General features: G+C 42.7%; 2 protein-coding genes across 3 annotated transcripts in view; one reads left to right on the plus strand and one right to left on the minus strand.

Moving 5' to 3' along the window:
* The window catches only part of LOC139072261 (craniofacial development protein 2-like), a 243,932-nt gene that overhangs the window by 50,092 nt on the left and 166,802 nt on the right, over window positions 1–27,038 (plus strand). The gene's annotated exons all lie outside the window — the stretch shown is intronic.
* mtus2a (microtubule associated tumor suppressor candidate 2a) overlaps window positions 1–27,038 on the minus strand; it is a 54,306-nt gene that overhangs the window by 22,689 nt on the left and 4,579 nt on the right. For both annotated transcript variants that reach the window (XM_015961699.3, XM_015961698.3), the window contains exons 2-4: window positions 15,240–17,492; window positions 14,204–14,462; window positions 9,656–9,913 (exon numbers count right to left, since the gene is read on the minus strand). In XM_015961699.3, the coding sequence (XP_015817185.3) occupies window positions 9,656–9,913; window positions 14,204–14,462; window positions 15,240–17,261 (2,539 nt within the window). In that variant the 5' untranslated portion in view covers window positions 17,262–17,492. The remainder of the gene's footprint in view (window positions 1–9,655; window positions 9,914–14,203; window positions 14,463–15,239; window positions 17,493–27,038) is intronic.

A 27,038-nucleotide genomic window follows, 5' to 3' on the forward strand; every position in this document is an offset into this window, starting at 1 on the left:
AAATCAGAACAGCTACATCAGCAAAACCACCCTGCCTGCTGTCTGCAAGGAATCAATCTGGTAGTCTAGCCACAGCAGCACACTTCAGGTGCACAAAACAATCGCACCCTTAAGCCGGCCTGTGCTGACGTACCCCAAAAAAGTCTTATTCCTTCATTTATATTCCCTCTGGAAAATAGGTCAAAAATGTAACACGAGCACAATAACGAAAATATTTAGGTGCAAAAGTGGAAACTGGTTCAGTATCCATTTAAGTTGTAGCGTTTTCCCCTCAATTTAGGAGTTTTTAGTAAATAAAATAACATCTGACAACATTTTCTTTTCATTTTTCCAGCCCTAACCTTTCCCATGTCAACGCTGACCGATGCCGACTGCATTCAGATCGGTTCGGTGCCACAGACGGTGTGTGTGTGTGTGTGTGTAATTAAGCTGGAAGATTGAATCCATCAGACTTTTAGTTGTCTGCTAGCTGCTGCTTCCTCTCAGGTGATGTCAGAAATCCCAGTCACTCATCAGTATCTGTCTGCTCACGTTATGCACACATCAAGCAGCGCGTTTCATAATGTAAAGGAAAACACTAAAACTCTCATTTTTACGAGTAAACAAAACCGTACCGACTGTGAGCTATTCTAGTGTTTGGCTTAGATAGAAGAGAAAAACTGCTGAAAGACTACAACACCTGAGCTGACAGCAGCAGCCTCTGGCTTCCTTTGGTCTCTTAGGACTAAAAGATCAAGAGGCAAAAAGGATGAATCAAACTAAAAGGAAAGGGAGGAAAGTTCCTTCTTGTTAAACCAAAGAACGCAGCTCCTCAGCGATAAACAAATACTTATTAAACAGGTCAAACGGCAGATTTCTGGTTGATAAATGAAGGCAGCTTGTCATCTGTTCAGAGCTGACGCAGCACATATAGGAACATCACACATCTGAAAAAAAATCTCATTTCAATCTCATTTCTAGTGGGCGGAAACTTAAGCTGACCTGTGCTGACATACCCCAAAATGCTCATTTTAAATATATTTTTTAACATTTTCTAAATGCTTTTTTATATTTTTACATTTTTTTGTTGTTTTTGTGAAGCGCCTCGTGATTTTCATCTTGAGAGGCGCTATAGAAATGATATCTTCTTCTTAAAACGATGATTAATCTAAACATAACTCTGCACAGATTTCTCAGTTTGTTTTGTTGTCGTCATTTTATTTTTTAATCACTTGATTCCATTTTATTTGTCCATTTTACCTGTTACTGTTCAGTCTGTTACCTGTCACCTGTTAGTAACCGCTCACCTGGCTCTCATGCTGCAAGGAACTTTGCTTTGTACACTGTAAAATCTGATTAGTTAAATCTACGACTCCCATCTACAACTGACCGTAGAGTGATGCAAGTCATTAGTGATGAGAATAAAGAAATCTTTTAGCCCAACAAAAGGGAAGTGGTTGTAAAACAGGAAATCAAGGAATATACTTAAGCTGCATTTATGCTTACTCACTTCAAATAAACCAATGTGCCCAAAAGCTTTTAAACTGGGTGAAAAAGCCATAAGTTAACGATTAGAACAATGTTTTTGTAAATCATTCCTAATGGTAAATCTTTTTCTAATTTATACTTTATTTATACCATTCTTAAAATAAATGTATTATAAATGTATTAATTTAATTTAATCAAACTCATACGTCCAACCAAATGTTAAACCAGGAGCTTTTATTCAAGCGACACATTGAAAGGTGGAAGAGACGTATGGAGGAACCATCTGTCAGCTCCACAGCCTGGGCGGCGAATCCAGAAACTGCCAGAGACATCCCCGCTGACGTGTCCTTGCACAAGACTGAGGCAAAAAGTGTGTGTGAAAGCTACTTGCAGGTTGTGCACAGTGGTGATTTCTATGAAGCACAAAGGCCTAGTCCACACGTAGCCGGGTTTTTTTTAAACGAATATCCGCCCCTCCAAAAACTTGCATCCACACCACCTCGTTTTTAAAGAAACTCTGTCCACACGTACCCGGATAAATACGTTGTTAAGGACATGCCAGACCTGTAGGGGCAGTACTTCCCCCGTTCTTAACCTCGTCCTTCGTCTGTGGTCTTCCGCAAGGAGCAGTAATCCCGCTTGCAAAAACAAACAAGCAAAAAGCGCTTGGACAATTGATAAAGCGAGCGCAGCTCTGAGGGCATCCATGCTGTCGGCTAGTGTAAACACAGGTCGCACACGTGATGTCAGCATTTTTTTGTCGTGGAAAGTGACGTTGCGGACCTTAAAACTCCGGTTTTGTCTGTCCACACGCAGACACCCAAAACGGAGAAAACGCAGATCTTCACTTTGGCCGGAGTTTTTAAAAAGATCCGTTTTTGTGTGAAAAAACTCCGTTTTTGTGTGGATGACAGGCCAAAACGTAGAAAAATATCTACGTTTTGGCAGATCCCCGGCTACGTGTGGACAGGGCCTAAGTGTGTACAGACAAGTTGCTGTTTTTTTAGTGAAGTTTTGCCCCTCTGCCTCCAGTCTTCATGAGGAATTGCAGCTAGAAAACACAAGCCTCAAAATGTTCCAGGGTTCTTGAATTCCTGGTGAGAGTCACGGGGCTTTGGATTTTGGGCATTTTTGGGGGGATTGTTGAGCAAAAATTTCCCGTTTTGTGAGGAGTTGGCAGATAAATTGGCATACTTTGTGACTTCATTTCGACAACAAAAATATCTGAAGAGTTGTGCAGTCGTTACAACTTGTTTGCAACGATGTCACAAGCCCAACGTGACCCTGCCGTACGTACAAACTCCGAGCGTTTACATCTGAAAATGTGCATATTTTCTCACGCCTGTGTGTCTTTTCTCACAATTGTGTTAAATACTGGTTTGCACTTTCCGCTATGCAATCTCACACATTTTTCACTCAAGCTCAACCCCTCACATGGTCCAGTTTTACCATAAATATTAATTGATGAGCTGTTTTCATTCCGTAGCAGATCAAACCCTCACCAGGGGGAACGTGGGAAGCTTATATTTGATGTTTTCAATAAAAATGGGATTTTTCTTTTTGCCAAATAAGATAACAAGAATTTCTCTAGTGGAAAAAATAGATTAATAAACTGTTAAAATTAAGGAGAAATGTAGTTATTTTATTATATTTAATTATTCTGATAAATACTTGTGGGCGGATGCTGCGCTGCATGCTTATCTGATCTAGACCAGCGTTTTGTCAGTGTGAACCGTCAGATTAAGATCATAACATCTGAGTGACAAGCGAGCTGGATGAAAGACGTTGAGGGTTTATGAGTTAATGAACGGGCCCATTGAGGCCAAGCTTCAACAAGCTCCTCTCCTCGGCCACAGAACAGCAGCCATATCTGATTGGCCCATCCAATTTGCTGCTTTGTGTGCACGGGTGCGTGTGTCTATCAGTGTGTGTGGGCATGCACCTCAGAAACCATCTGTTCACAGGGAGCTGGCATGATTCACGGAGCAGATCTGAGCCCTGTGTGGCATCTGGGCTACGGCATCCGCTGCTCTCTCTTTCCGCTACTTTTTTCACCTTCTCCCTTTCTCTCTCTTCATCGCTCATTTTGACTCAGTGGATTAGCTTTTATAGCTTCTCTCCCAAGCCCGCTCTCTCCCATTCATCTGATTTCTCCCACCATTGCATTACTAAAGAAAATAAGACAGATAAAAGTGATTAAACTGTTTGTTTTGGCAATTGAGTTTCCATCATGGAGTCAGAGGCGCAGGCTTCATCAGCTTCTTCCTGCTGATTTCCTCCTCTCAGTTACGTCTGCCAATCCCAACGGAAAGGAGAGTGTTTAATACACATGCTGAGATTCCTCCAACAACTTAGGAAGCTTGAATGACAGGGCTAAGGCTTGGATTTGGAGGATGGCCTATTGATTTCATACAGAGAAACCTGAAGCCTTCCAGACGCTCTACTAACCCTCTTCTGCTGACGTCAATCTCAAATGCTAGTTGATAAGCATTAATCAGGGTCATAGCTCAACTCTGGATCAATATGACCTTGTTTTCATTAACATGTAGGTCATATGTGTTACTGTGTACAAACATGTACTCCCAGTAACCTCGAGTAAAACTTTGTTATGCTGATTTTACAGTTGTTTTCAAGTCTTTGTGGTATTTACACTCGTGGTTAGCTGAGCTGTTACACACAGACGAGTGAAGGGCCTGCCATGTTGGACGTAAAGGATGTGCAGCTGAATGTCTTGCCTACTCTGGCAAATGAAACATTTTTTAGTCCTGAAATTCAGCCATTTGGTGACTTTTGAGGTTGAAATGGAACATTGTTTTGTTGCTTTGATGTAGCTGAGATGCACCGATTCCTGATCTAAGAGCACCAAGGGTGATTTTGGAAGTTCACACAATAACAACCAAGGAGACAGATGGCTGCATGCTTCCAAAAAGGTCTGTGGTTTATTTTCTGTGATGTTTACATCATCTATGGAGGTTTTCACAGTTTATTATTATTTTCTTACATCTTAAGCAACTGGAAATCTGCATGTGACTTTTATTTTGAAAGTTTCCTGACGCTTTACACTGCCTTTGTGTTTAAGTTTCTGTCTGGCCGGATTTGAACCGCAAAGTTTGACGTGTTCTGGAATCGTAGCACGTACAAAACATGAGCAACACATCTTTATGTGTATGGGGAGCGTCCAACATGTGACACTTCACAGGTGGTGGCAAGGAACCCATCTACTGTATCAGTGGCTAACTACAACGCAACGCGCAATGATTACGCGTCCATTCGAAAGGAGGGGCTACATCACATATGTAATGCTTTTCATGGGGAACTACTTTCTGGTTCCTCTTTCCTTCCCCACCATAGTTGCTTTTCTGCTATGAAATTTCTGCGAGGGGGAGGGGCGTCAGGAAAAATACGCTGGCTCAGTCCTCACAGCCGTTGTGTCTGTATACAAAATCGGCCCATTTCGGCAGTGAGTGATGTCACTGATCAGCGACAAAAGACGTACACGAACATTAATTACATGTTACTAATAATATTTAAAAAGTATTCTGCCAAAGTATGCCAGGCCAAGGAGAGCGACAGCCGTGAAATATGGTGCTGTGTGTGTGTGTGTGTGTGTGTGTGTGGGGGGGGGGGGGGGGGGGGGGGGGTGTTCCCTGCCACTTTCTTTGGCACTGGGAGTTTAGAAATAGTGATTTTAAAGAAACGTGAAAGCGTTTATTGTCTCTTCCTTCTATTCCACTTCCCAAGCAACTCCTTAAACTTTACAAATGTTGTTTGTTTGTTGATTTTTGTTTATATAATTTACCACTCAGTTACAACCAATCAGCATAGGTTAACCACAAGTCCCGCCCAGCAACTCTACTCATACACACCACAGGTCAGATACTAAGTTGGTCCTTGAAATGGGACTAAAAGTGGTCCTGTTGGGCTGGCGCTGAGAAATGGAGACGCGTAGATCTCGAATGTCCCGCAAGATGACCTGAAAATTCCAATAGTGGAAGCAGGGCTTGTGTCCTTCTTTTAAAAATAGACCTGCTATGCACAAATGCACTTACTCATCTGGCCAGGTTGATGTATAGATTTATACTCTAGAGATTTTTTTTTCCTTTGACCCACTTTATAGAACCACCAGCATAATTTCCTTCCGTCCCTTCAATGTTTTTCCAGCCTGCATCATCCAGAGGCCTGCAGGAGTCCATTTTGCTGCTGATCAATTGGGAACACGAGCAACTGGAGCTCAGCTTCCTTCTTTCTGCAGAAGGAGGGGGTGGGCCTCTACTGCCGCTCCCCTGACATGTCTGATCGAAAGATGACTTAAATCTCAGCAGTCTGTCTGCGCTTTGATCCAAGTTTGGATGTGGTGGGAGGGTCCAAAGCTGCCACAGCAGACAGGGAAAGACTAACAGAAGTTGCTTTTATGCGGGTTTTTGAGGAAGACACTAATCCTGTCAATGAGGTAGAGGCCCTTGAAAAAAAATCATTTTGATACATATGCATTTTATGGAGACTAAAACACTTCTCACAGACAAGCTTGCAAGCGCTAACACGAAAAGGCCAAGTGAAGCTTTAATCTCCAAACGTAGACAAAGAAAACTTCAAGCACCTCAGATAAAAGGTCAGAAGCAACAAAATCAAAAGGAAAGGTAATTTGCAAACACACAGCAGTAATTTTCACAAAGCTGTGAATAAAATACCCGAGGAGGTGTTGCTGCACTGAAATAAAGCCATTTTAATATAAAGCGTGATCACCAAGAAGAGTTTTCATCAGATGTCCACGTCTCTAAAAACGATTTGAAGAGTTTAGAACAAGATAAGATTTGGGTCTCAGGGCTACATGTTCTTCATCCTTTCACAATAATGATATTTGTGTGGTTGATTAGTTGGAAAATTCCAGCAAAATTAGGCTAATCTGTCGCTGAAGGAAATCAGTGTGTTTGTTACAGCCAATTGCAACAAATCCATTTCAGAATTAACAAAAATAAATAAATAAATAAATAAATAAATAAAATGCTTGGCCTTATTTCATCTGACACACAGATTTTCATTATGACTTTTTGCCTTCACTCTTTTTATTCATCACAAGGCCTAAAAGTAAACATGAATATTAATTAATTTTTTTAGAGATACTAATATTGGCTTTTTGGTGACATTTAATTAACCAATATAGTCTAACTCCTCATTTCCAATACCGCAAAGAAAAACTAAATCATTTTAAGTAACTCCTATCAATCATGCTTAAACTTTAAACAGTATTTGTGCAAAATATCACAGTTACTTTGATTCAAGTTAGGTCAGTTGTACCACAAAAAAACAAAAATATCGCAAAAATTAAACTTTGGATCTGTCGCACTTTGACCTTTTGAGTGAGACGAGAAGCAGCTGAAGAGTTTGATGTGTAATATGTACGGATGCTCTGATCCAATGACGTGACTGGAAATCTGGCCTGATCACGTGATTTTGAAAAGATTGGAATTGTGTGAAAAAGATCATAAAACACTTTTCTGTATTCTCATTCTGCAGCAACTGAGCTGACCGCGCCGGTAGCTACAGGTGTTGTGCAGATAAACGTTAGCCTGCTGGTCGTGGCGCCGCATGCCACCCCATCACAAGAACGCACATCTCTTAGTAGATCCGCATAACAAGGACGTAAACAATTTGAAGTATGAGCAGTTCTGCTACTTTTAAATATATTCATAATGTTTTTTATTAATGTACTTCCTAAACAATTAAACATTTTAATGTCGATATCGACTGGTAGTATCAGACATATTGACTTAGTTTTATTTGTTTAGATTTCGAATAATTTAATTGATAACTGAAGTAATTTTATTACAATAGTATTACTTACCTTTGACCCATGTTAATGGCATAGTCAGTGAATAGCAGCGTATGAAGTGAAGACTTAAGGGGAAGTGTACTATTACCTGTCTACTTTTAAGTCTAATAAATACATTTTTCATTTTGTTACACAATTTTAGGAAAAAGTGTGTCCATGTATGAATGTGGGAGTAATAACTGTTTTGAATTTTGGGTAAATTGTAATCCTAAATGCATAATCCCCTCTCGCTTGGACTACGCTAATGCATTATTCGTTGGAACTCCTGTCTCTGCCCATAAACTGAACCGGTTGCAGGTTGTCCAAAATGCCGCGGCACAAACACAAGTCGGCATAGCCATATCACACCAGTCCTGAAACGTCTTCACTGGCTCCCCATCACATTTCGTGTGTGTTTTAAGATACTGATGTTTGTTTTTAAAGCCCTACATGACCTAGCTCCTCCTTATCTGTCCGACCTGCTGACTCCCTATGTACCTACTCGTATGTTGAGGTCAGCTGACCGTCTACTGCTTTGCATTCCCCGGATGGCCTACAAATCACGAGGTGAACGTGTGTTTGTCCATGCTGCCTGCATGCTCTGGAACTCATTGCCCATTACAGTTAGGTGTGCATCCTCTCTGCCTGTTTTTAAATCTTGTTTAAAAACCAACTTTTATGACTTGGCTTTTAGACAGTGATTCAATATTATCATATTGTGATTTTATAGTTTTTATTGTTGTGTTTAATCTTTTTATTGTTTTTACTTTTGTTTTAATTGATCTTGTCTGTTCAGCACTTTGGTAAGCTCTCACGCTGTGTCTTAAGTTGTGCTGTAGAAATAAAGTTGGTATGGTATGGTATGGTATGGTATGGTATGGTATGGTATGGTATGGTATGGTATGGCATGGCATGGCATGGCATGGCATGGTATGGTATGGTATGGTATGGAATGGCTTGGCTTGGCTTGGCTTGGCTTGGCATGGCATGGCATGGCATGGTATGGCATGGTATGGTATGGCATGGCATGGCATGGCATGGCATGGTATAGCATGGTATGGTATGGCATGGCATGGCATGGTATGGTATGATTTGGCATGGTATGGTATGGTATGGTATGGTGTGATATGGCATGGCATGGCATGGTATGGCATGACATGGTATATGGTATGGTATGGTATGGTATGGTATGGTATGGTATGGTATGGTATGGCATGGCATGGCATGGTATGTCATGGCATGGCATGGCATGGCATGGTATGGCATGGTATGGCATGGTATGTCATGGCATGGTATGGCATGGTATGGTATAATAGCGGTTCAATAAGAGAAAACGCTGTGGACAAAAGTAGCAACAATGATGAGTAGAGATTCAAAGTTTAGGTTTAACAAGCTGCTAAAACATCAAAGCAGAGTTTCATGAAGCAAGTTTGCAGAATGTTTGAATTTTTGGGTTTACAAATGATTCACCTACACTGGATTTTAAAGTTTCTGCCTAAATGTTTCTGCTTTTCCAACATCAAAGTCACTTTCAATAAATTATAAAGCAAAACGTAGGAATGAGGGGGAAAAGGGAGCGATGACATAACAGGGGGCCTGATGTGCGTGAGCTGAGAACGCAAGTGCTGACGTCAGCTGTAACTGGGAGAAGCAGAGTTCTTATGTAGGTCACATGGAAAACACACTCGACTGCCTTAAAATTCAGCCAACTAACCAAGAAAATCTAAAATCAGAAAGGAGTGATTCCACACCAGGACTGGAAGTGAAGTCTATCCATGCGTTTCACTCTGAGGCAGGTTTATTAGGTTTATTATTCCATAAATCTCTGCAAATGTTGACGGAATCTGCAATAGAGGTCCAGTTGGAGGCTTCCTGAATTACTAATGAGTTTGGGGAATGACATCATGCATTTGTGTTTTCATTTTTGACACAAACCAAAAAGAGAAAAGTGGAGGTTTTTTTGACTCACGGCAACTTAATTCAGCCACCTAACAGTAAATCTGGCTAATTTGCATTAAATGTATACTCTCAAAAAGCTCTTCTTTGTTGTGGCTCATTAAATCGTGAATCACAAGAGCAGATTGCCTAACTGATGACAGTTGCACATGTTCTAAGAATGTCAGAGTTTGACAGACAGACAGACCCAAACCCAGCCATTTGTTACTGACTAACTTTGTCTAATCGTATATATTTCATTATTAAAGGTACAATTTCAACAGCACTAGACAAGATGATTGTGCTTTGGTTCTCAGAAGGCTGCTAAAACAAACAGAGATCAGTGGGCTTTTAGAAGAAAGGACGCTGAAAAATGAACAGAAAGAGAATAAAATTTCATTTTGGCTAAGAAGTGTGTCGTCATGTTGTTGTGAGGGAACTCACGGTGAGCTGTCCTACAGGGGTCACTCTGCATGCTGTCTGCAGAGTGGGCTGACGAGGCCGACGAGACGCTGGAGCTCCTGACGAAACCGAAGGCTGCGAGGCGTCCTGCAGGGAGACGGCAGGAGGAGAAGCCGGGAGGACGCAGGCCTGACTGACTCACTTTGGAAAGCAGAGACCGGGAGGCCGTGGGTGGCTGCTGAGACGGCGTTGTCAAAGGCGAAGGAGCAGCGGGGGCATGGCGGCCAACAAGCTGGTCATCTGATTATATAAAAGACACAAAAACCAAAAAAGAATAAGCCTTTTGATAAATATTGCACCTTCGACTGAAATGGCAGCTTCTTTTTAGGTATTTGTTTGCAAACATCAAATACGATTGTGGAATATATAATTAAAATTGCATGAGCAAAAGTCAAATCAAGAAGATTCACAATGTGCAACACTCTTTAGAGTAAAACCAAGAACTGTGATAGTTAAAAATCAGTGTTTTAAAAGATTTAAACAACAAACTGTAAGATGTAATGCGCAGTTGCCCTGAGGAACAGAATATCTAGTTAGCCAGAGGAACTGAGGTTTAACAATCTGGTTCTGGTGAAAAAAACAACAACTCTGTTGAATACATTATTAAAAGGGAGGGGAGCCAGATTTAGCAAAATTGTGTGCTCAGTTAAAATTATGTTGATAATTTTGTGGCTCTAGTTTTTCCATATATGATATGTAATCCTTTCTTTGTAAAATTGAATGTAAGTTGTTAAATTCAATGTGATATTTTGATAAAAAGTTACAAACAATAAAATGTTTACCCGTTTGAACGACCTCAGTTTGGAAAATGAAATATTCTGACCTGATAGACAAGATCGGACTGAGGATGGTTCCAAAGCCTACTTTAAACAACTCTTATTTAAAGATGAAGAATGCCACTGTGATTCATGCAAATGTGTTCTGTAAATCTTTACACTGTTCTAACATTTTTGCAGTGGAGCTAGCTGACCATCAGGCAAGAATTGTGTGGTTCTGCCGAAATTTTGACAGACGTGTAAAGAATCATCAAATGAACGGTAATAAAACTTGCAACGTTTACAAATGTCACCAGTCTACCTTGTAACCAACTGACTAGCTGTTAGCACATCTGTCCGGTCAGAAATCATTTTTGTTTTACTTCACTGATGTCTCTCAAAGAGTTGTCCACAACAAGTAAGAGTCTGTCTTTCGACACAAACAGATCAAAAGATCTGGAAAAACAATCATTAAATTGAGCATTCACATGTTATTTCAATATATCTACTGTGGTCTCTAGCGTGAATGAATGCCTTGTGAGTATAGTTTTCAGAGGAAAAATCTCTGGCAGTCCCGTTTCAGGAAGCAAAAGTTAGTTGGAGGAGTGGGGGCAGAAAACGGCAGGGATTAGGGTCTTACTCATCAATATTCATGGATGAAAATCTCACCTCTGACTGGCTAACAGCAAAGTGATTCTTCAATTTCCTCTGTTTGTTATTCTTTGTTGGGTAAAAAATGCAACACTAATGTTTATGTCCACAAACAACACAAGCCTAAACGTGTCCTGTCACGTTGTGGAGTTGCTAATGCGGTTAGCTTCTAGCTAAGATGTGCTCTGCTCTCTCTTGATCCCTAAACCGACAAAGCTTTTTGCAGTCGCGAGCCAAGATGAGCGAGTCCATGAATGCAAATTTACAGTGTGTCGTAGATCTGTTGTCTTTCAGTGGCTAAAGCAGGAAATAAGGGTTGAAGGCCACTTTCACAGTTAACATACATGTGAAACTCTGCGTGAGCAATCATATTTAATAAAAAAAACTGTTTTTAGTGAACATCTTAGAGCTTTAGAGTTGATATCAGCGATTGTTTGGTAAGAAACTTGACCTGTTTCATGACACCTCTCTGAAGTCCTCTGGTGACCAAAAATCACACTTGATAGTTTTGTGGAGTGGGTAGGTGCCCTATAGGGGGCACTCTTTACCTGCTTAATGGCTGTTAGCTGTAATGCTAGCAGTCAGCATTTTCAGTTCACCGATTGTTAATACAAAACACAAGAAGAGGAAAAAGATGAAGTTTGCTTTTTTGTTGGCATAATGACGCAGTCTGGAAGTAAACGTAAACAATTAATGTCTTTGGAGATGAAGCAAATTGCTAAAATCAGAGTGAACATTGACATGGACAACGCGAGGGAGCTAAAAGACGCAACAAAATCACAAACAGATTGTGACTTGGCCTTGTCGCTACTGGACTTGTGAGTAATAAAAAATGTTGTGAATCTTTTTACTTTGTGGTTTACTTTAGTTGGCTCATGTTTAGCTTTTTGTTAAGACTAGCTACAGCAGGGTTGTTTACGACATAGTAATTCCACTTTCAACCAGTAGGGTGGAGGAGCAGGAAATTGCTCTGCATTACTGTAATACAAAATTATAAAAGAGCACAAAAAGAGGGATAAAAATGTAGTCGTAGTGCATTGACAGTGAATGCTCCTTGTTTTTCTATTGTTTCTAACCGTTGACAAAAAAAAAAGATCAAAAAAGAACAATCAAGACAACACACACTGACACGTAGCATTTAGTGAGAAAATCTCCAGGGTTTGGATGGAAGCGCCATCTTGGCTAGCCTAGCCCTCCCAAGCACAAGGTAAAAATCCAGTGCAAAAGAAAAACACCATCTCCTGCTGGCTGCAGAGATGAGACAGGCAGCTGCATTCCACTTTCCATTTGACACAGCTGTGTGCTTCAGTGCATGCTATGAGGTGACTGCCACATCAAGAGAGTAAAATGTTTGAGAGGAGAGGAAAGTGGAGACGAAAGAAGAGAGAAGAGTCTCTCTAGGGCAGCTCCAACCCCTCCAGCTCCGCCACAGATGATGCTCCCACTCATCACACATTACCCAATATCTGCCTGTGTGCTGTGAGGTTTTGTTTATGAGATTTAGAGCTGGCTCCTCTCGTGAGAACATCTGGATCATCAAAGATAAATACCCTAATATCCATTTTGACACCCCCCACCCACCCCTACACACACACACACACACACACACACACACACACACACACACACACACACACACACACACACGCGCACACACACACACACACACACACACACACACACACACACACACACACACACACACACACACACACACACACACACACTATTCATCACTCCAGGTAGAAAAGAGAGAAAACGGAGCACCCAGAGCACCCACCTTAGCCTTAAAAACATGTTTCTGCAGCTATTTTTGATTTCTTCTAGCCAGTCAAGAGAAATCTGGAGCAACGCCCATTCCTTTCTCTTTTTAAGAAGCATTCATGTGAATTATGTAAATCAGGATGGGAAAAGTCAATAGAACATGCAGCTGGGATGGACACTAATGATTTTAATCACAGCCCAAAGTGACCTTCACGTATGGATTTTCACCACAAGGCTTTAAAATTGCATGTAATTAAAATTAATTCTTGGTGTGAAGCCTGAACTGAATAGCAAAAAAGCAACATGTATGAACAACTCTACATACTATTACACTCCTGTCTTTCCATATAAAAGGACCGTCCTCATTACCATGACAATATAGAATTTAAAATTTAACCTTTAATTACTCAGTATGAAGAATTCAAGCTACGTGAAGCTTGTACAATTGCGTTGCTATTTAATTGCCATAATACATGTGTGCCAGGCAGACATTTCCATTCAAAGAGGCTAAAATGTTGTCATTTACCTCTAAAAATTAGTCATCTAAATTTTACAGCTTAGATAATTCCTGACACTGAAACAGAAAATCACACGACCAACATCCAATAGACAAAAAGCGTCCAGCTGGTGTTGATCTACACAGCGTGCACAAGGCAAAGATGATTCCTGCAGCGTGATGCTGACATCATTTAAGTGTTAATTGCTTTGCACTTCAAAGCTTGCAGAGTTCCCAGAAGGCCAAGCAGCACCGAAACACCCTGCACAAGTATTAACACGGATTATGATCAGAAGGCCTCTCCTCATAAAAGTGTGCCGATCAATTCTGTTTGTGATTTTTGGGCAAATGTGTGAAGTTTATTCTGTGTTTGTGCTTGTGGATGCTTCTGAGGATTTTCTCTGTGTGTCTGGGTGAGGAATCTGATCAAGCATGCATGGGAGTGATGAATGGCACCAGCAGGGTGATGGAGAAAATGTCATACTTCAATATTCTATCGACAGCTCAGCTGGAGCGTAAATCTGAGGTCTGCAGTCTGAATCATTGGAATTAAAAACGCGCTAAGGAGAAAATCTGAGTGAGCTATAATTTATTTATCTCAGTTTGTAGATTGCTGCCTTCTGGAGCAGAATATGTCCCCTCGGACTTATCTAAGAAAAAAAAAGCATCCAATAAGATCTGCTGAAATGAATCTCAAAGAATGCCTTTTAATGAGCTTCCTTCATCTCAGGCCAAGCTGAGAGTGTTTCACAACTGCTTGCTGCAGCACAGGAGAGGAAATCAAAATGTAGTTTGCTGAATCGATCTTCGTCTTTAGTTCTAGCTTTGAAAAATATCAAAAACATGAGGAGGAACATGATTCACCTGTGTTTTCTTGGCTTTTTTGGTTGGTGGCTGGGCTGACAGGTTGGACGGGTTGGCTGAAGACCAACGGTGACCTCTGTCCTTGACCAGACCCTTTGCTCTTGGCTGAGCCCGTGGTTGTCCTGGTAACAGCTCCCAAACCCAGACGCAGACCTCTGGCGGAACGCAGGAGGCTACCGCTCCCCCCGACCTGCACAGCTGTCCGTCCCTGTGATGCGTCCTCAGAAGAGCTTCCTTTAAAACTAAAAGACCTCACAACCTACAGATCAGAATCACAGAAATCAGCACCACCGTAAACGGAGTTTTTGGTATAAGGAAGACATCGGCTCTGTCTTCATGTTTAGTTAGAAACTGTAAAACCAAACCGTGCATACTGTCAGTGTTGATTTTTGCAACTTCACTGCAAATGCTTGCATGCATGAGATGAAGCACGGTCGCAGAGAGATTTGCAATCCAGCAGGCATTATGCATTTCTGTATGTTTGTGTTTAACATTATACGAATAAAAGTGCTAAATGGTGCATTTTAACAAGAACAGGAAATGGTTTTGAAGCAATAATGAGCAGCTCTGATTGAAGTGGGAATCAAATGCAAAACATCTACAATCAATTATTTATGGAAGATTATAAAAACATGAGCTGAAAACAAAACTGATTTGCAGAGTTTAAAGAATACTATTTTGTTGCTTACTGATTAAGATCCACCAGAATATGATAAACATGGACTGACCAGACTGAGTTCACACTAAAAGATTTGTAAAACTGCATTGTCTTCAGAGGGAAACTAGGCAGTTTTGGCTTGCTTTTAGCACCCCCTAGTGTCCATTTGCAGAGCCGAAAGCAAGTCCCAACAGATCGGACCGGCAACTCTGAAGTTGCAAGAGGAATATTCTGGTCACAGAGGGCGATGGAGGTCTGAGTGACATTTCATTTACCCTGTAAAAGGGTCATTTTAGCTCATACTGGCTCAAGAAAATGATTTAAAAATATTAAAAATTTGCAAAGTATCTCTAAGTTGGGCGTGTGCGTCTAACTCACCTCTGATGGGACCGCAAAGAAGTTATCTGCTCTGTCGGTCAGTTTAGGAGGAGCATTGTGGTTATGCACATGTACTGGGGGGACTGTGTTTGTGTGTCCAGGAGCCCTGATGTTCCGGTTCTGCTGTTCAGTTGAGAAACTGCTTGCCTGCATCTCCTGGCGGTACTTATCATAAAGCAGATTGGAGGCACTAAGTACCGGGGCTTCCCGAGATTCCCCGTCAGGCTTTGAGGAGTCTTTAGATGCGTCTGTGAAGGACGAGGGAGTCTGGTTGTGGGCGTATGTCGAGAGCCTGGAGGGTAGAGAGGATACCTGATAAGGTCCATCTGCAATCTGGGGTTTAAACTGAGGATTTTTCCTGACGGAGGTTATGATTTTAGGGCGGATTCCTTTAGGTTTGAGTTTAGGCGACGGGGAGCTCTCTTTGGGGTGAGCATTGGGGGAGCTCTGCTGGGTGTTCGGAGGTGCTTTAGGGATTCCACTTGTGCTTATGTTTGTTTTTACTGGTGCTCTCAAGAAACTGTTGCCATAGCCCTGAGCTGACGTTGGTATCGCCGGGTTGGGTCCCGACTGCACGTGTCTAGTGGCTCCAGAGACATTCCTGGAAATGAGGTACATAGAGGGCTGCCTGCGCGGTGAGCCCTGGGGTGTCCTGAGAGGGGACTGGGGAGGAGTGGTGGGTCTGGATTCAGTCCTAATAGGACTGGAGCAATTCCTTCGGTACGTGAGCTGAGTCTGTGGTCTCCTCTCCTGAGTGGACGGGTTTGAGGGAGCAGATGCATGCTGTGCAGCTGTAACTGGATGCCTTGCCACAGGTGGAGCCTCCCTCTGTGGAGCCTGGTTTGGCTGCTTTAGCTGGGACACATCAGCTGTGTTGTACAGGTGGGAGAAGTCTGACGGTTCACGCAAAGAGGATTTTGTAAACTTTCTGCTTGACCTATCACAGTGTGACTCTGGAGAGACCATGAAGGAAGATGGAGATGGTGATCCCGTTTCCTGATGTTTGGATTCCGTCGCGTTCCTTTCTCTTCCTGTCTCTGTCTGGCAGAGCGGTCTGACCAGTTGCTGCCGTCGAGGCGGCAACACCTTCTCCTCAAATCCAGCCTTTCTCCTTTGGCCCAGGCCTCCTTCAGAAGATAATCCATTCCTATGATGACCCCTGTCTTCCAGTCTCTGTTCCTGGCTACAGTACTGAGAATAGTTGTGTTTCTCTTGAGGATGTGTTGGTGGGGAATTCCGATTGGCATCTACAGAGGCTACCCTTCTGCTGGACTGGGCTGAGGTAGTGTTGTAGGCATTGAGAGTATCGGTCTTGGGTTTTGACCGAGACATAAGACATGCTTCTCCACTAGAATCCAGAGCACTAGACAGACTTCCACTGAGGGAAAAAGTGGACAAACTGGACACAAACACATTTGTCTCGGACTTGGACTCCTTCAGACCGGCCTTCGTTCTGCCTCTGCTTGACTGGGTGTCCTTTTTCTCCACCGAGCCTGTCACAAATTTGTCTAGCTCATCAGTGCTGTGACAGGCAACCCTCTTCTCTTGGCTATTTTGCATTCTACTCTCCACATTGTTACTGTTGTCACTCCTTCTTCCACCAACCGACGCAGAGCTGGCAGTTGAACTGGAGGAAATGGACATGGGACCTTCATCTTTTCCCTCTTTAATACTCCCTCCATCATCTTCTTCCTGCTCATCGTCTTCCTGGTTCCTATTTCCCAAAAATGTGTGTATTTCCTGACACTCCAAATATTCAAACCCCCTGAGGTCCTGCTCCAGACATTGCTGGTCTGAGCCCCAGATCACTAACTTCTCCGGGGAATCACTTTGATGGACCAGAGGAGGAACGGCGCTTGTGCTGTACCCCGTGATCTCGACCAACCTTCTTCCATCACGGTGAGTGATCTGATTAGCGTTATCATCACCGGATGACGTAAAATTCATCTGGGTTTTGTTGCCGACCCTTTCTCCCCTGTCAACGTTGACTCTCAGTCCATGGAAACTGGTTGGAAGGCTCATGTTTGGTGTTAGTTTTAGCAACGCTCGTGGAATGAAGCCATTTATGGAGTTAGAGAAAGTCACTTTCTTCTCTGCCCCTCTTCCACAAGAAAAGCGTGATGAAGGCCCTTTTGCAGAATAATCCAGACGTGAAAGATCATCTCAATGATTAGACTGTCCTTCAGATGACCAGGGAGCATGCATAACAGCAACGTGTGAGATCTCTGATGAGGCCTTACAGAGAAGTTCAACCTGAAAGGAGGAGAAAACAAAACTGTAAGGAACAATACAAGGTACATCTAGTTCCATGTTGCACACCTGGTAATCATTGCTTACCAGGTGTGCAACAACTCTTTGACCAACATCAATACATACATATCATCATTGATCCAAATTGCAATCTTTGAAAGAATAACTATAGCAAAATACCACAAGAAACAACAAATCCATTCTACTTTTCACACATTATTTCACGAAAACATGCTGATACTATCAGGTTTATTTTAGCTGCTTTGTCTTGTTTGATTACATTCAATGAGGGATTCCTTTCATTTCTAACCAGAAGCAGCTGATGATGCTAACAGAAACAGAGATTCGGAACGATCTCTTTGGACTAGAAGAGCATAGAGAAATACTTGTGTGTGAAGTGTTGACATGCAAGTAAGGAAATCCCTCTGGGGATGGCTGACAAAGGCAGCCACAGAAGGATGTGGCATGGGTGCCAAGTCTTTTGTAATGAGCTTTTTCTCCAGGGAGACTGCAGGTAGAACAGAAGGAGGGATTAGAACTGGGTGTTTCTGGTTTTTCATGTAAGAAAACCAAAAGAGTGTTTGGGTTTAATATAGATCAGGGAAACCAGCTCGGGAGGACGAAACTAAACAGATTCTTCCTTGTTTATACTCAACATTCGAAGTGCCATACGCTCAATCAGTAGAAATCACAAATGTTATTTTACTCAGGGAGGTCATGAGGTAAAATCTTTATTATTGGGTTTGTGGTAAAAGTGATGGATAACACTTTTTTTGTGGTAAGAATAGGGCTGCTCGATATAGGTTTTTTAACCGATATTGTCTAACTCTTAATTGCCGATACCAATATGAGCGAGGTTGCTCATAATAAAAAAAGAAAAAACTTAAGTTGCTAACATCACATATCTCCAATCATGCTTTAAAAATTATACATGAGTGAGTTCATGACAGAAAAGGTATGTGACGAAGCTCTTCTGAGGCTGTTCAACTCCGACACTGAAGAAGAGGACTTTAATGGCTTTAGTGAGCAAGAGGAGGATGAGAGCGAATGACTTCTTCTGGTAGGCGTGTGTTTTATTTACTAACCAGGCATGTTTTGTGAACAGTTTTTATTTTCTAATCATCCAGGGCTTATTAATGCTGTGTCAGCGCTGTTCTTTTCTTCTAAACATGCAAATTACCGGTAATAACATGTCAGTGCTGTTTTTATTTTATAACCATCCAGAAATATGAATGCTATCAGCTCTGTTTTCTTTTCTAAACTTGCAGGCACATTCACCCGTGTTTAAAATTAGTTTTGTTGAATTAAAACAACAACGAATAACCTCCGTGTAGCGTCTTTCTGTCTAATTATCTTATGTTATGGCCGTACATGCGTTGTGTGCCGGAGACCTGCATGTGGCTGCTGCGCCGCGGCTTGCATTTGAGTGCAGCGTGTGTGTAGAAAACCTTTTTTTTTTGTTGGTGCGGCTTATATTGAGGTGCGCTCTATAGTCTGGAAATTACGGTAAGCGCTCTCTAATCAGACCTATCACTGACGTGGTTTCCGTTTCCTCTTCTCCCGGTGTTACGCCTTACATTTGGGCAAAAACAAAAGGATAAACGGATCATGAACACGCTGATTTTGCTTTATATGTTCGTGCCTTGGAGAACATTTGTCTTTGTAACTATCGATGTGTTTAGGGAATGTTGGGAGCGTTGATAAATTGATAAAATGCAAGCAGCGTGAGCGTACACACGCTAAGGGACTCTTTGCTAAGCGCGACGCTAAGATGTGTGCAATAGCCATAAATGTATTTTTTCCTGTTTCTGTATATTGTAGTGATGGTGAAGAAAAGACTTGGGTGAAGATACTTGTGTTTGTTTTAGTTTGTTGTTTGCTGGCTAGCCACACATAGCTAACCCTAAACCCTCACGACACAAGACAAATTCCTAATTGTTCACTAAATGTGTCAAATAAAACTACAATATCTCAAAAACTAAGCCTCAGATCTGTCATATTTTGGCATTTTTAGAGAAAGGAGATGAAGCCAAAGAGTTTTGTGTGTAATATGTGCATGGTATGTAAAAGTTGGGTCACTAAAGGAGAAAAACCAAAATGTTTTTTCTGATCTTACATTTTTAAGGCCAAAATCAGCCGATAATACTGGTAAACAGATAATATCAGACAACACTGGTAAAAAGAGTAAACCAGTAATGTTGGCTGGTTTGATGCTAAGTGTTGTAAATGATGACAACAAACGCTAAAATCAGTATCCAGCTGGACTGAGGGTGATGGTGACAAACGTCAAATAATAGCTGCCTCAAACCACCTCAGTGAACATTTGAGTCCTTTCCAAAGTTCAAACATCTCCCACCTTCTAATTACACGTGCAGCAGGGGACTTCTGTTTTCATTAGCAGGTGGCTTCTCTATGTGTGTCAGGTGGCAGCAGTTTCAGCAAATTTGCTGCTAAGATGGAAGCTCGCACGGCTTGTGGCTGATTTGAATCTGCTCAAAATGTGCAGAGCAGAGCTGAATTATTTCCAAATGCAACACAAAAAAACTCATGGAAATAGGATACGCGTTCCCTGCTACTGGCTTCTGGGATTTAGTAAACCAAATATCATGAAAATATCTTTATTAATCAAAAAAGGAAGAAAAACATGATAACCAAACATTTCATGTCAGATTGTGATGAGATAATGCATTACTCTGTTTGTGATCAATGCTTACTGAGAAACAAGGAAGTGCATTAACAAACAGACAAGCTTCATGTTGCATGATGGAACCCACCCACTGTCTGCTCCACGCTGAACAGTTTACTCCGTCACAATCAAATAATTAGCTGGTTATAAAGCACACAGAAAATTGGGCGGGAGAGGAGGAGGTGGCAGAGGAAGCCGGGAGGTGGAGGAGTGACTCTCCGCGAGGACACGGTGCCAGATTGATTACAGCACTGATGTAGCGACGAAGCTTGTGCTGATGACAGCGTCCCTGGGAGCTGAGCACTAAGCTCGGCCATGGCGCACAAACCCTGATGAACCGAGTCCCAACAAACAGCCAGCCTGACAAAATCAATTAGGTACAAACCTAAAAGTGCAAATAATCTAGGAACACACCAGACTGTCTGAATGGAGCCATTTGTTATGGCTGCAAATACGGTTCAGGAAAAAAAGTGTCAGTTTAACATGCAGGCTGAACATGAAAATAGTCTCCTACATCTATCTCCTGATATAAAGCAGACGGTGAAACTCTAGGATTAGAACATCCTCACAGATCTACGTCACACTGTCACTTGACGTTCATGGACTCACCCATCTTGACTCACGACGGGGAAGGCTGTTGTTGGATTAGCGTCCAGAAAACACCAGAGAACGTCTAGCTAGTAGAACCTAACTGTTAGCATTAGCAACTCCACCACACGGCAGAACTCCTTTAGGTTTGTGTTATTTGTGGAGATAAAACATCCGCGTTGCAAAGCAAATTGAGTCAGTGGTAGAGTCACGTTGCTGTTAGCCAATCAGAGGCAAGATGTCCGAATAACAGGAAGTAAGACTCCAAATCCTGACTCTTCTGTGTGCGTCTGGGCTTTATTACAAATGTACTGATTACCCTTAAGGAAGCATCTACAGCAGTAATGAGAATTTATCACTTTTACTGATACACTTTCCAAATAGTTGAAACACCCGTATCCAAAAGCTGATTGAACAATAAAATCTTTGCTTACGAATCAGAGAGGATGTGGTCCCATCAAGAAGACAAGAACCACTGAGTTCAGAAGGTCACACACGTCATCCTCCAAATGTTAGAGCTGACGCATTCATTCTGCACAACCATAGGTGCACAAACACACATACAAACAAAGTACACACACCTCGGCGAATGATCAATCAAACACCTGCAAACGGATCCGGAGCTGTAAACACACACAAAAGATGGATATCATGTACCGACGATAAATTCTCCCAAAAAAAAAAAAGTAAAAAAAATGAGCCTGGAAACAGCTTAAGGAGGAAGAAATGCAATCGAGTTGTATTGAAGAGAGAAGCGGCCGTCTTTGTTTATTTCCCTGGATGAGAGCTGGAATCAGTCTGTGTGGGTGAGAGACTGAGACGCAGACCTGATGTGGGAGGAACGAGACACACAGATGGATGAAGAGAAGGGTTGCTGCACAATTGAAGAGGAATACGTGTGAAGCAGTGTAAGAGCTTTACGGCCCTGTTTATGATGTGACTTACACATTCAAACCCAGGAGAGGACAGTAAAACGATTATCGGTAATCCCACGCCACAAATAAGGCTAATTAGTAATGAATTGTGTTCAGTGGTGAAACTGGGAAGACCGACTTCTTTTTAATGTTTCTATTCTCTTGACAGACATCAGGAAACCTCCAGGCAGACGTGAAATCAGCTTCTGAGCGGGTTTCTTCTGCTGTGTTTAATAAAACCTTTGGAAGTGAAGAAAGAAAACACATTTCAGTGTTTGTGAAAAGCTGAAAATAAAGCAGCAATTTAGCTTCAGCATGTTCAAAAATAGAAACTACTGAAATATTCAGTGTGTAGTAAGTTGTCGGTGACGCTCAAGACTTTCGAAAGACAAACAGAAGGTTGAAATGCTCAAGAAAGACAAGGTGTGATCAGATTTTTCTTATTTTTTAAAGAAAAATAAATATTTTAAAATAAAATTGCCTTGTAAACATTAATGAAAGATTAATTTGAACCTTTTTTTGCTGAACTTGTTTTCCTTCCACAGTAGGTGACATTACAAAGACAGTAAAACACACTCATGCTCATCACTCAAGCTTCCGGTCGGTAACAAGATGGCGCCTGTGCTTGGCTTAGCCGCAGTCACCGGCCACTTTTTCAAACTTTTTTCCATTAACCTCCTCTTTTCCACCTTGCTCCTGTCTGCGATCCTCTTCAGTAGTGTCCCTGCTACCATCTCCTATGGTCGCCAGACTCTTTTGTCCATCTGTTCGTTCACGATTGCCCAAGATGCACCGCGGACGTACCTCGCTGTTTGTTTATCTGAGTGGCGCACTGGCCCAGAGCCAAACGGCGATTCCAACAAGGGCGCCACCAACAACATTTGTCCGGTCCCGGGAAAACGTCGGGGGAAAAGAGGTAAACGAGCAGGAATCCAGGTGAGAATAAGACTTCTCTTAAAATGTGGTTTGTCCAGTAAACATCGGCGTGATCTTCTGGCTTCTCTTCCTTTGTTTGGCGACCTGAGCGCCACTTCCGCATTCCCGCCAAGTTTCTCCATCCAAGTTTTTTAAGGTCGGTTTATCCTCATTCCTCAGTGGTTTCTCCTCCTGTTCCCTCCATAAGTGGTTTTATAAACACCGTGGATCTAACCCTGCTAATTTACGTCCACTAACTCCAGCTGTTTCTGCAGTTTCTGATTCCTCCTCCTCACTCAGCATGGCTCTATTAAATACCCGCTCTGTTAACAATAAGTCCTTCCTGCTCAATTATCTAATTCTCTCTAAAAACCTGGATTTTCTGTTTCTGACTGAAGTTTGGCAGCAAACATCTGATTATTCTGGTCTGAATGAACTCTGCCCGAGTGGTTATTCTTTTCTTAGCCAGCCCCGGGGTTCTGGTCGTGGTGGAGGCCTAGCTGTTGTTTTCAGAGTCCATCTTCCATGTAGCTCTACAACCTCTGGTCTCTTTGCTTCCTTTGAAGTGCAGCTGATTTAAGTCGGGCGTAAGGACCCGTTCTACTGTGCTGTGGTCTATCGTCCACCTGGTAAAAACAGTTCTTTCCTTCAGGAGTTTAGTGACTTTCTATCCTCCACTGTGAAGCTGTCCAGACTGGTGATTGTTGGTGACTTTAACATCCACGTTGATGATCCCTCCGATCACTTTGTCATGAATTTCTCCAGCCTTATGGTCTCCTTCAGCTTTACCCAGCATGTTTCTGGCCCCACACACACCAGGGGACACACTCTAGACCTTGTTTTTACCCTGAGTCTAAATGCTGACAGTGTTTGTCCTGAGGACGTTTATATTTCAGATCACCATTGCATTTTCTTTAACTTGTCAGTTTCTGCGTCCCCACCTCCTGCTCACCGTATGGTTAGTTCTCGTTTTCTTAATGAGAGCACAGCTAGCAATTTTTCTGCTGCTTTTGATCCACCCTGTTCTTCTGACAACGACCCATATTCCTTAACTTCTCAGTTTAACGAGCACTGCCTCTCCATTCTGGACAACATCTGTCGTGTCAGAACCAGATCAGTTCCTGCAGTGAACCCTACTCCCTGGTTTAATGACAGCCTTCGCAGCCTGAAGCGCCAATGCAGAAAAATTGAGCGTTTGTGGGAGAAAACCCATCTCCACGTCCATCTGCTGCACCTAAAGGATCTTCTGAGATCCTTTAACTCTGCAGTCAGAGATGCCAGGGTTTCCTATTTCTACAACCTGGAGTCCCAGAGCAAAGGGAACCCCAAGGTGCTGTTTAACACCATCAGCAGCATCGTCTCTCCTGCCTCTCCTACATCCTCCATCCACTCTGTTGCAGACTGTGAGAACTTTCTGTCTTTCTGTGTGGACAAAGTCAGTAAGGTTAGATCTAGCATCTCTCCTTCAGCCTTATCACTGCCTCTCCCGACTCCAACCAGGCCCATCATCCTAGATAGCTTTGCTCATGTTTCTTTGCCTGAGTTAACCAAACTAGTTAACTCTATGAAGACCTCTGCGTGCCCCCTCGACATCTTACCCTCATCTTTGTTTAAAATTGCTTTTCAGTCCATCGGTCCCAGCGTGCTCTCTATAATTAATGCTTCTCTGGTTTCTGGTCAGGTCCCTGCTTACTTTAAGAACGCTGTAATCCACCCGCTTCTTAAAAAACCGAGTCTTGACCCCTCTCTCCATAGCAGCTTCAGACCCATCTCTAAACTTCCGTTCATCTCCAAGATCTTGGAAAAGGTTGTGGCTAAACAACTCACAGCTGCTCTTGATGGACATAACATCTATGATAGCTTCCAGTCAGGTTTTCGTAGAGCTCATTCTACTGAAACAGCTCTTCTTAGGGTCTCTAATGACCTTCTGACCCACAGTGATGCAGGGGACCATTCTGTTCTGGTCCTGCTGGACCTGACTGCAGCCTATAACACTGTTGACCATCACCTGCTACTGGAGAGGCTGAGAGACTGGGTAGGCCTATCAGGATCTGCTCTGGAGTGGTTCTCCTCTTATCTCTCCGAACGCTCCTTTTCTGTGGCCGTCTCCAAGTTTAGGTCCTCCACCACCTCTCTTACCCATGGTGTCCCACAAAGTTCTGTGCTGGGGCCTCTGCTCTTCCTCCTCTATCTGCTTCCTCTTCAGCACATCCTGAGCTCCTTCAAAGGAATCTCCTACCATCATTATGCAGATGACATCCAACTGTACATCTCCTTTAAGCCCCATGAGATGTCTAAGCTGCTGCTGTTACACACCTGCTTAGACTCTATCAAAGCCTGGATGGCTGGGAGCTTTCTACAGCTGAATGAAGATAAGACTGAGATCCTCATCTGTGCCCCAGAGAAGCTGGTTCCCAAAGTCAGAGACTCTCTTGGTCAGCTTGCTTCCCACACCAAACCTTCTGTCAGGAATCTTGGCGTGACCTTTGACCCATCTCTCACACTGGATTCTCATGTCAGTTCTCTTGTTCACTCTTCCTTCTTCCATATCAGGAACGTTGCTACGCTGAGTCCCATTCTGTCCCGCTCTGAACTTGAGACAGTTATCCACACCTTCATCTCCTCATGCTTAGACTACTGTAACTCTCTTTTCACGTGCCTGAGCAGAACCTCCCTGAACCGTCTACAGGTGGTTCAGAACGCCTGTGCTCGGCTTCTGACCAAGTCCTCCAAACACACCCACATCACCCCGCTTCTCCTCCAGCTTCACTGGCTGCCAGTCAACTTCAGAGTTCATTTCAAGATCCTGGTTCTGGTCTATAGGGCCTTACATGGACAAACACCATCTTACATTGGTGATCTTGTTAGTCCCTACACCCCCAGCAGGTCCCTGAGGTCCAGTGATCAAAGCCTACTGGTTGTGCAGCACCAGGCTAAAGACCAAAGGTGACAGATCATTTGCTGCTGTGGCCTCCAGACTCTGGAACTCTCTCCCCCTAAGTCTGAGATCAGTGGACCCAGTGGTCTCCTTTAAGAAGCAGCTGAAGACTCACTTGTTCAAGCTGGCTTTTGTATGACCTTCTTCACCACTCTCTATTTATTCTGCTCTCCCCACTTATTCCACCTTCCTCAGGATCCACTGATTTCCCTCTTTCCTATTCACTCTCTCTCCTTCTTAACATTTTTTTTAATCACACGTCTATATTTTGCTCATTTTAAACATATTTTTAAGCATTTTCTAATTCTTTTTAATATTTTTACATTTTTGTTTTTGTGAAGTGCCTCATGATTTTTATCTTGAGAGGCTCTATTGAAATTATATTTTCTTCTTCTTCTTCGTGCGTTTCCTCGCCGTCTTTGTTGTCGGTTTAGCAGCACATGTGGCTTCCTACAAAAACCATTTGTCTTTGGCACTTTGCTTTATCCCCACCCCCCACCCCCCGGTAAACAGCAGACAGGTTTTATGGCCGTGTGATCTCAGGGGAGACACCAGCAACATGCACACTCTCACACGTGTCCTCCCTCCCCATCACTCATCCTGTCTCTTTCATCCAAACTCCTGCAGAAAGCGTGACTTCCAGCACTAAAGCAGAACAACGATGTGCAGACTGAATATTTCCGTGTGACATGATTAGAATCAGCACCTGATTTGCATTGAAATCCATTCTCATTAAACTCCTGAAAGATGAAACCCTTTTCACAAGGCTGCACGTCACAAATGCTCCTGCTGCTTTTAAAGGATGCATCTCATGCTTTTGCACGATGAAGGAGACACAGAAACTTGTTCATATAAAATCTTTCAACAGGTTTAAACTCTGTGAGATATTCTAGGAAATAAGATCCACTGCACACGTCTAATCCTGCTCGTCCCGTTTCTGTCAGACACGCTGCTGTGGCAGGAATTTACGATGAAATAATCAAAACATGGCTACGCAGTGGCGCAGTGGTTAGAGCTGTTGCCTTGCAGCAAGAAGGTCCTGGGTTCGCTTCCCAGCCTGGGATCTTTCTGCATGGAGTTTGCATGTTCTCCCTGTGCATGGGTGGGTTCTCTCCGGGTACTCCGGCTTCCTCCCACAGTCCAAAGACATGACTGTTAGGTTAATTGGTCTGTCTAAATTGTCCTTATGTGTGAGTGAGTGAGTGAGTGAGTGTGTGTGTGTGCGTGATCGTTTGTCCTGTGTGTCTCTGTGTTGCCCTGCAATGGACTGGCTCTCTGTCCAGGGTGTACCCCGCCTGATTGTCCATCGACCGCTGGAGATAGGCACCAGTCAGTGTGACGCAGCTGGTTGTTTGTGTGTGGAGAAAAGGATTACAAACTTGTACGAAAGAGGTTTATAAATGATGTAGAAACAGCCCCTCAGCTGCTAAACTCCCGTTTTCTTCTGTGCATTCACATCAACAAACATATCAATTATTTGATGTGTTTGCACAGAAAGCAAGGCATGA

The sequence above is a fragment of the Nothobranchius furzeri genome, chromosome 10, assembly GCF_043380555.1.
Source record: "Nothobranchius furzeri strain GRZ-AD chromosome 10, NfurGRZ-RIMD1, whole genome shotgun sequence".
In the NCBI taxonomy this organism is placed as follows: domain Eukaryota; kingdom Metazoa; phylum Chordata; class Actinopteri; order Cyprinodontiformes; family Nothobranchiidae; genus Nothobranchius; species Nothobranchius furzeri.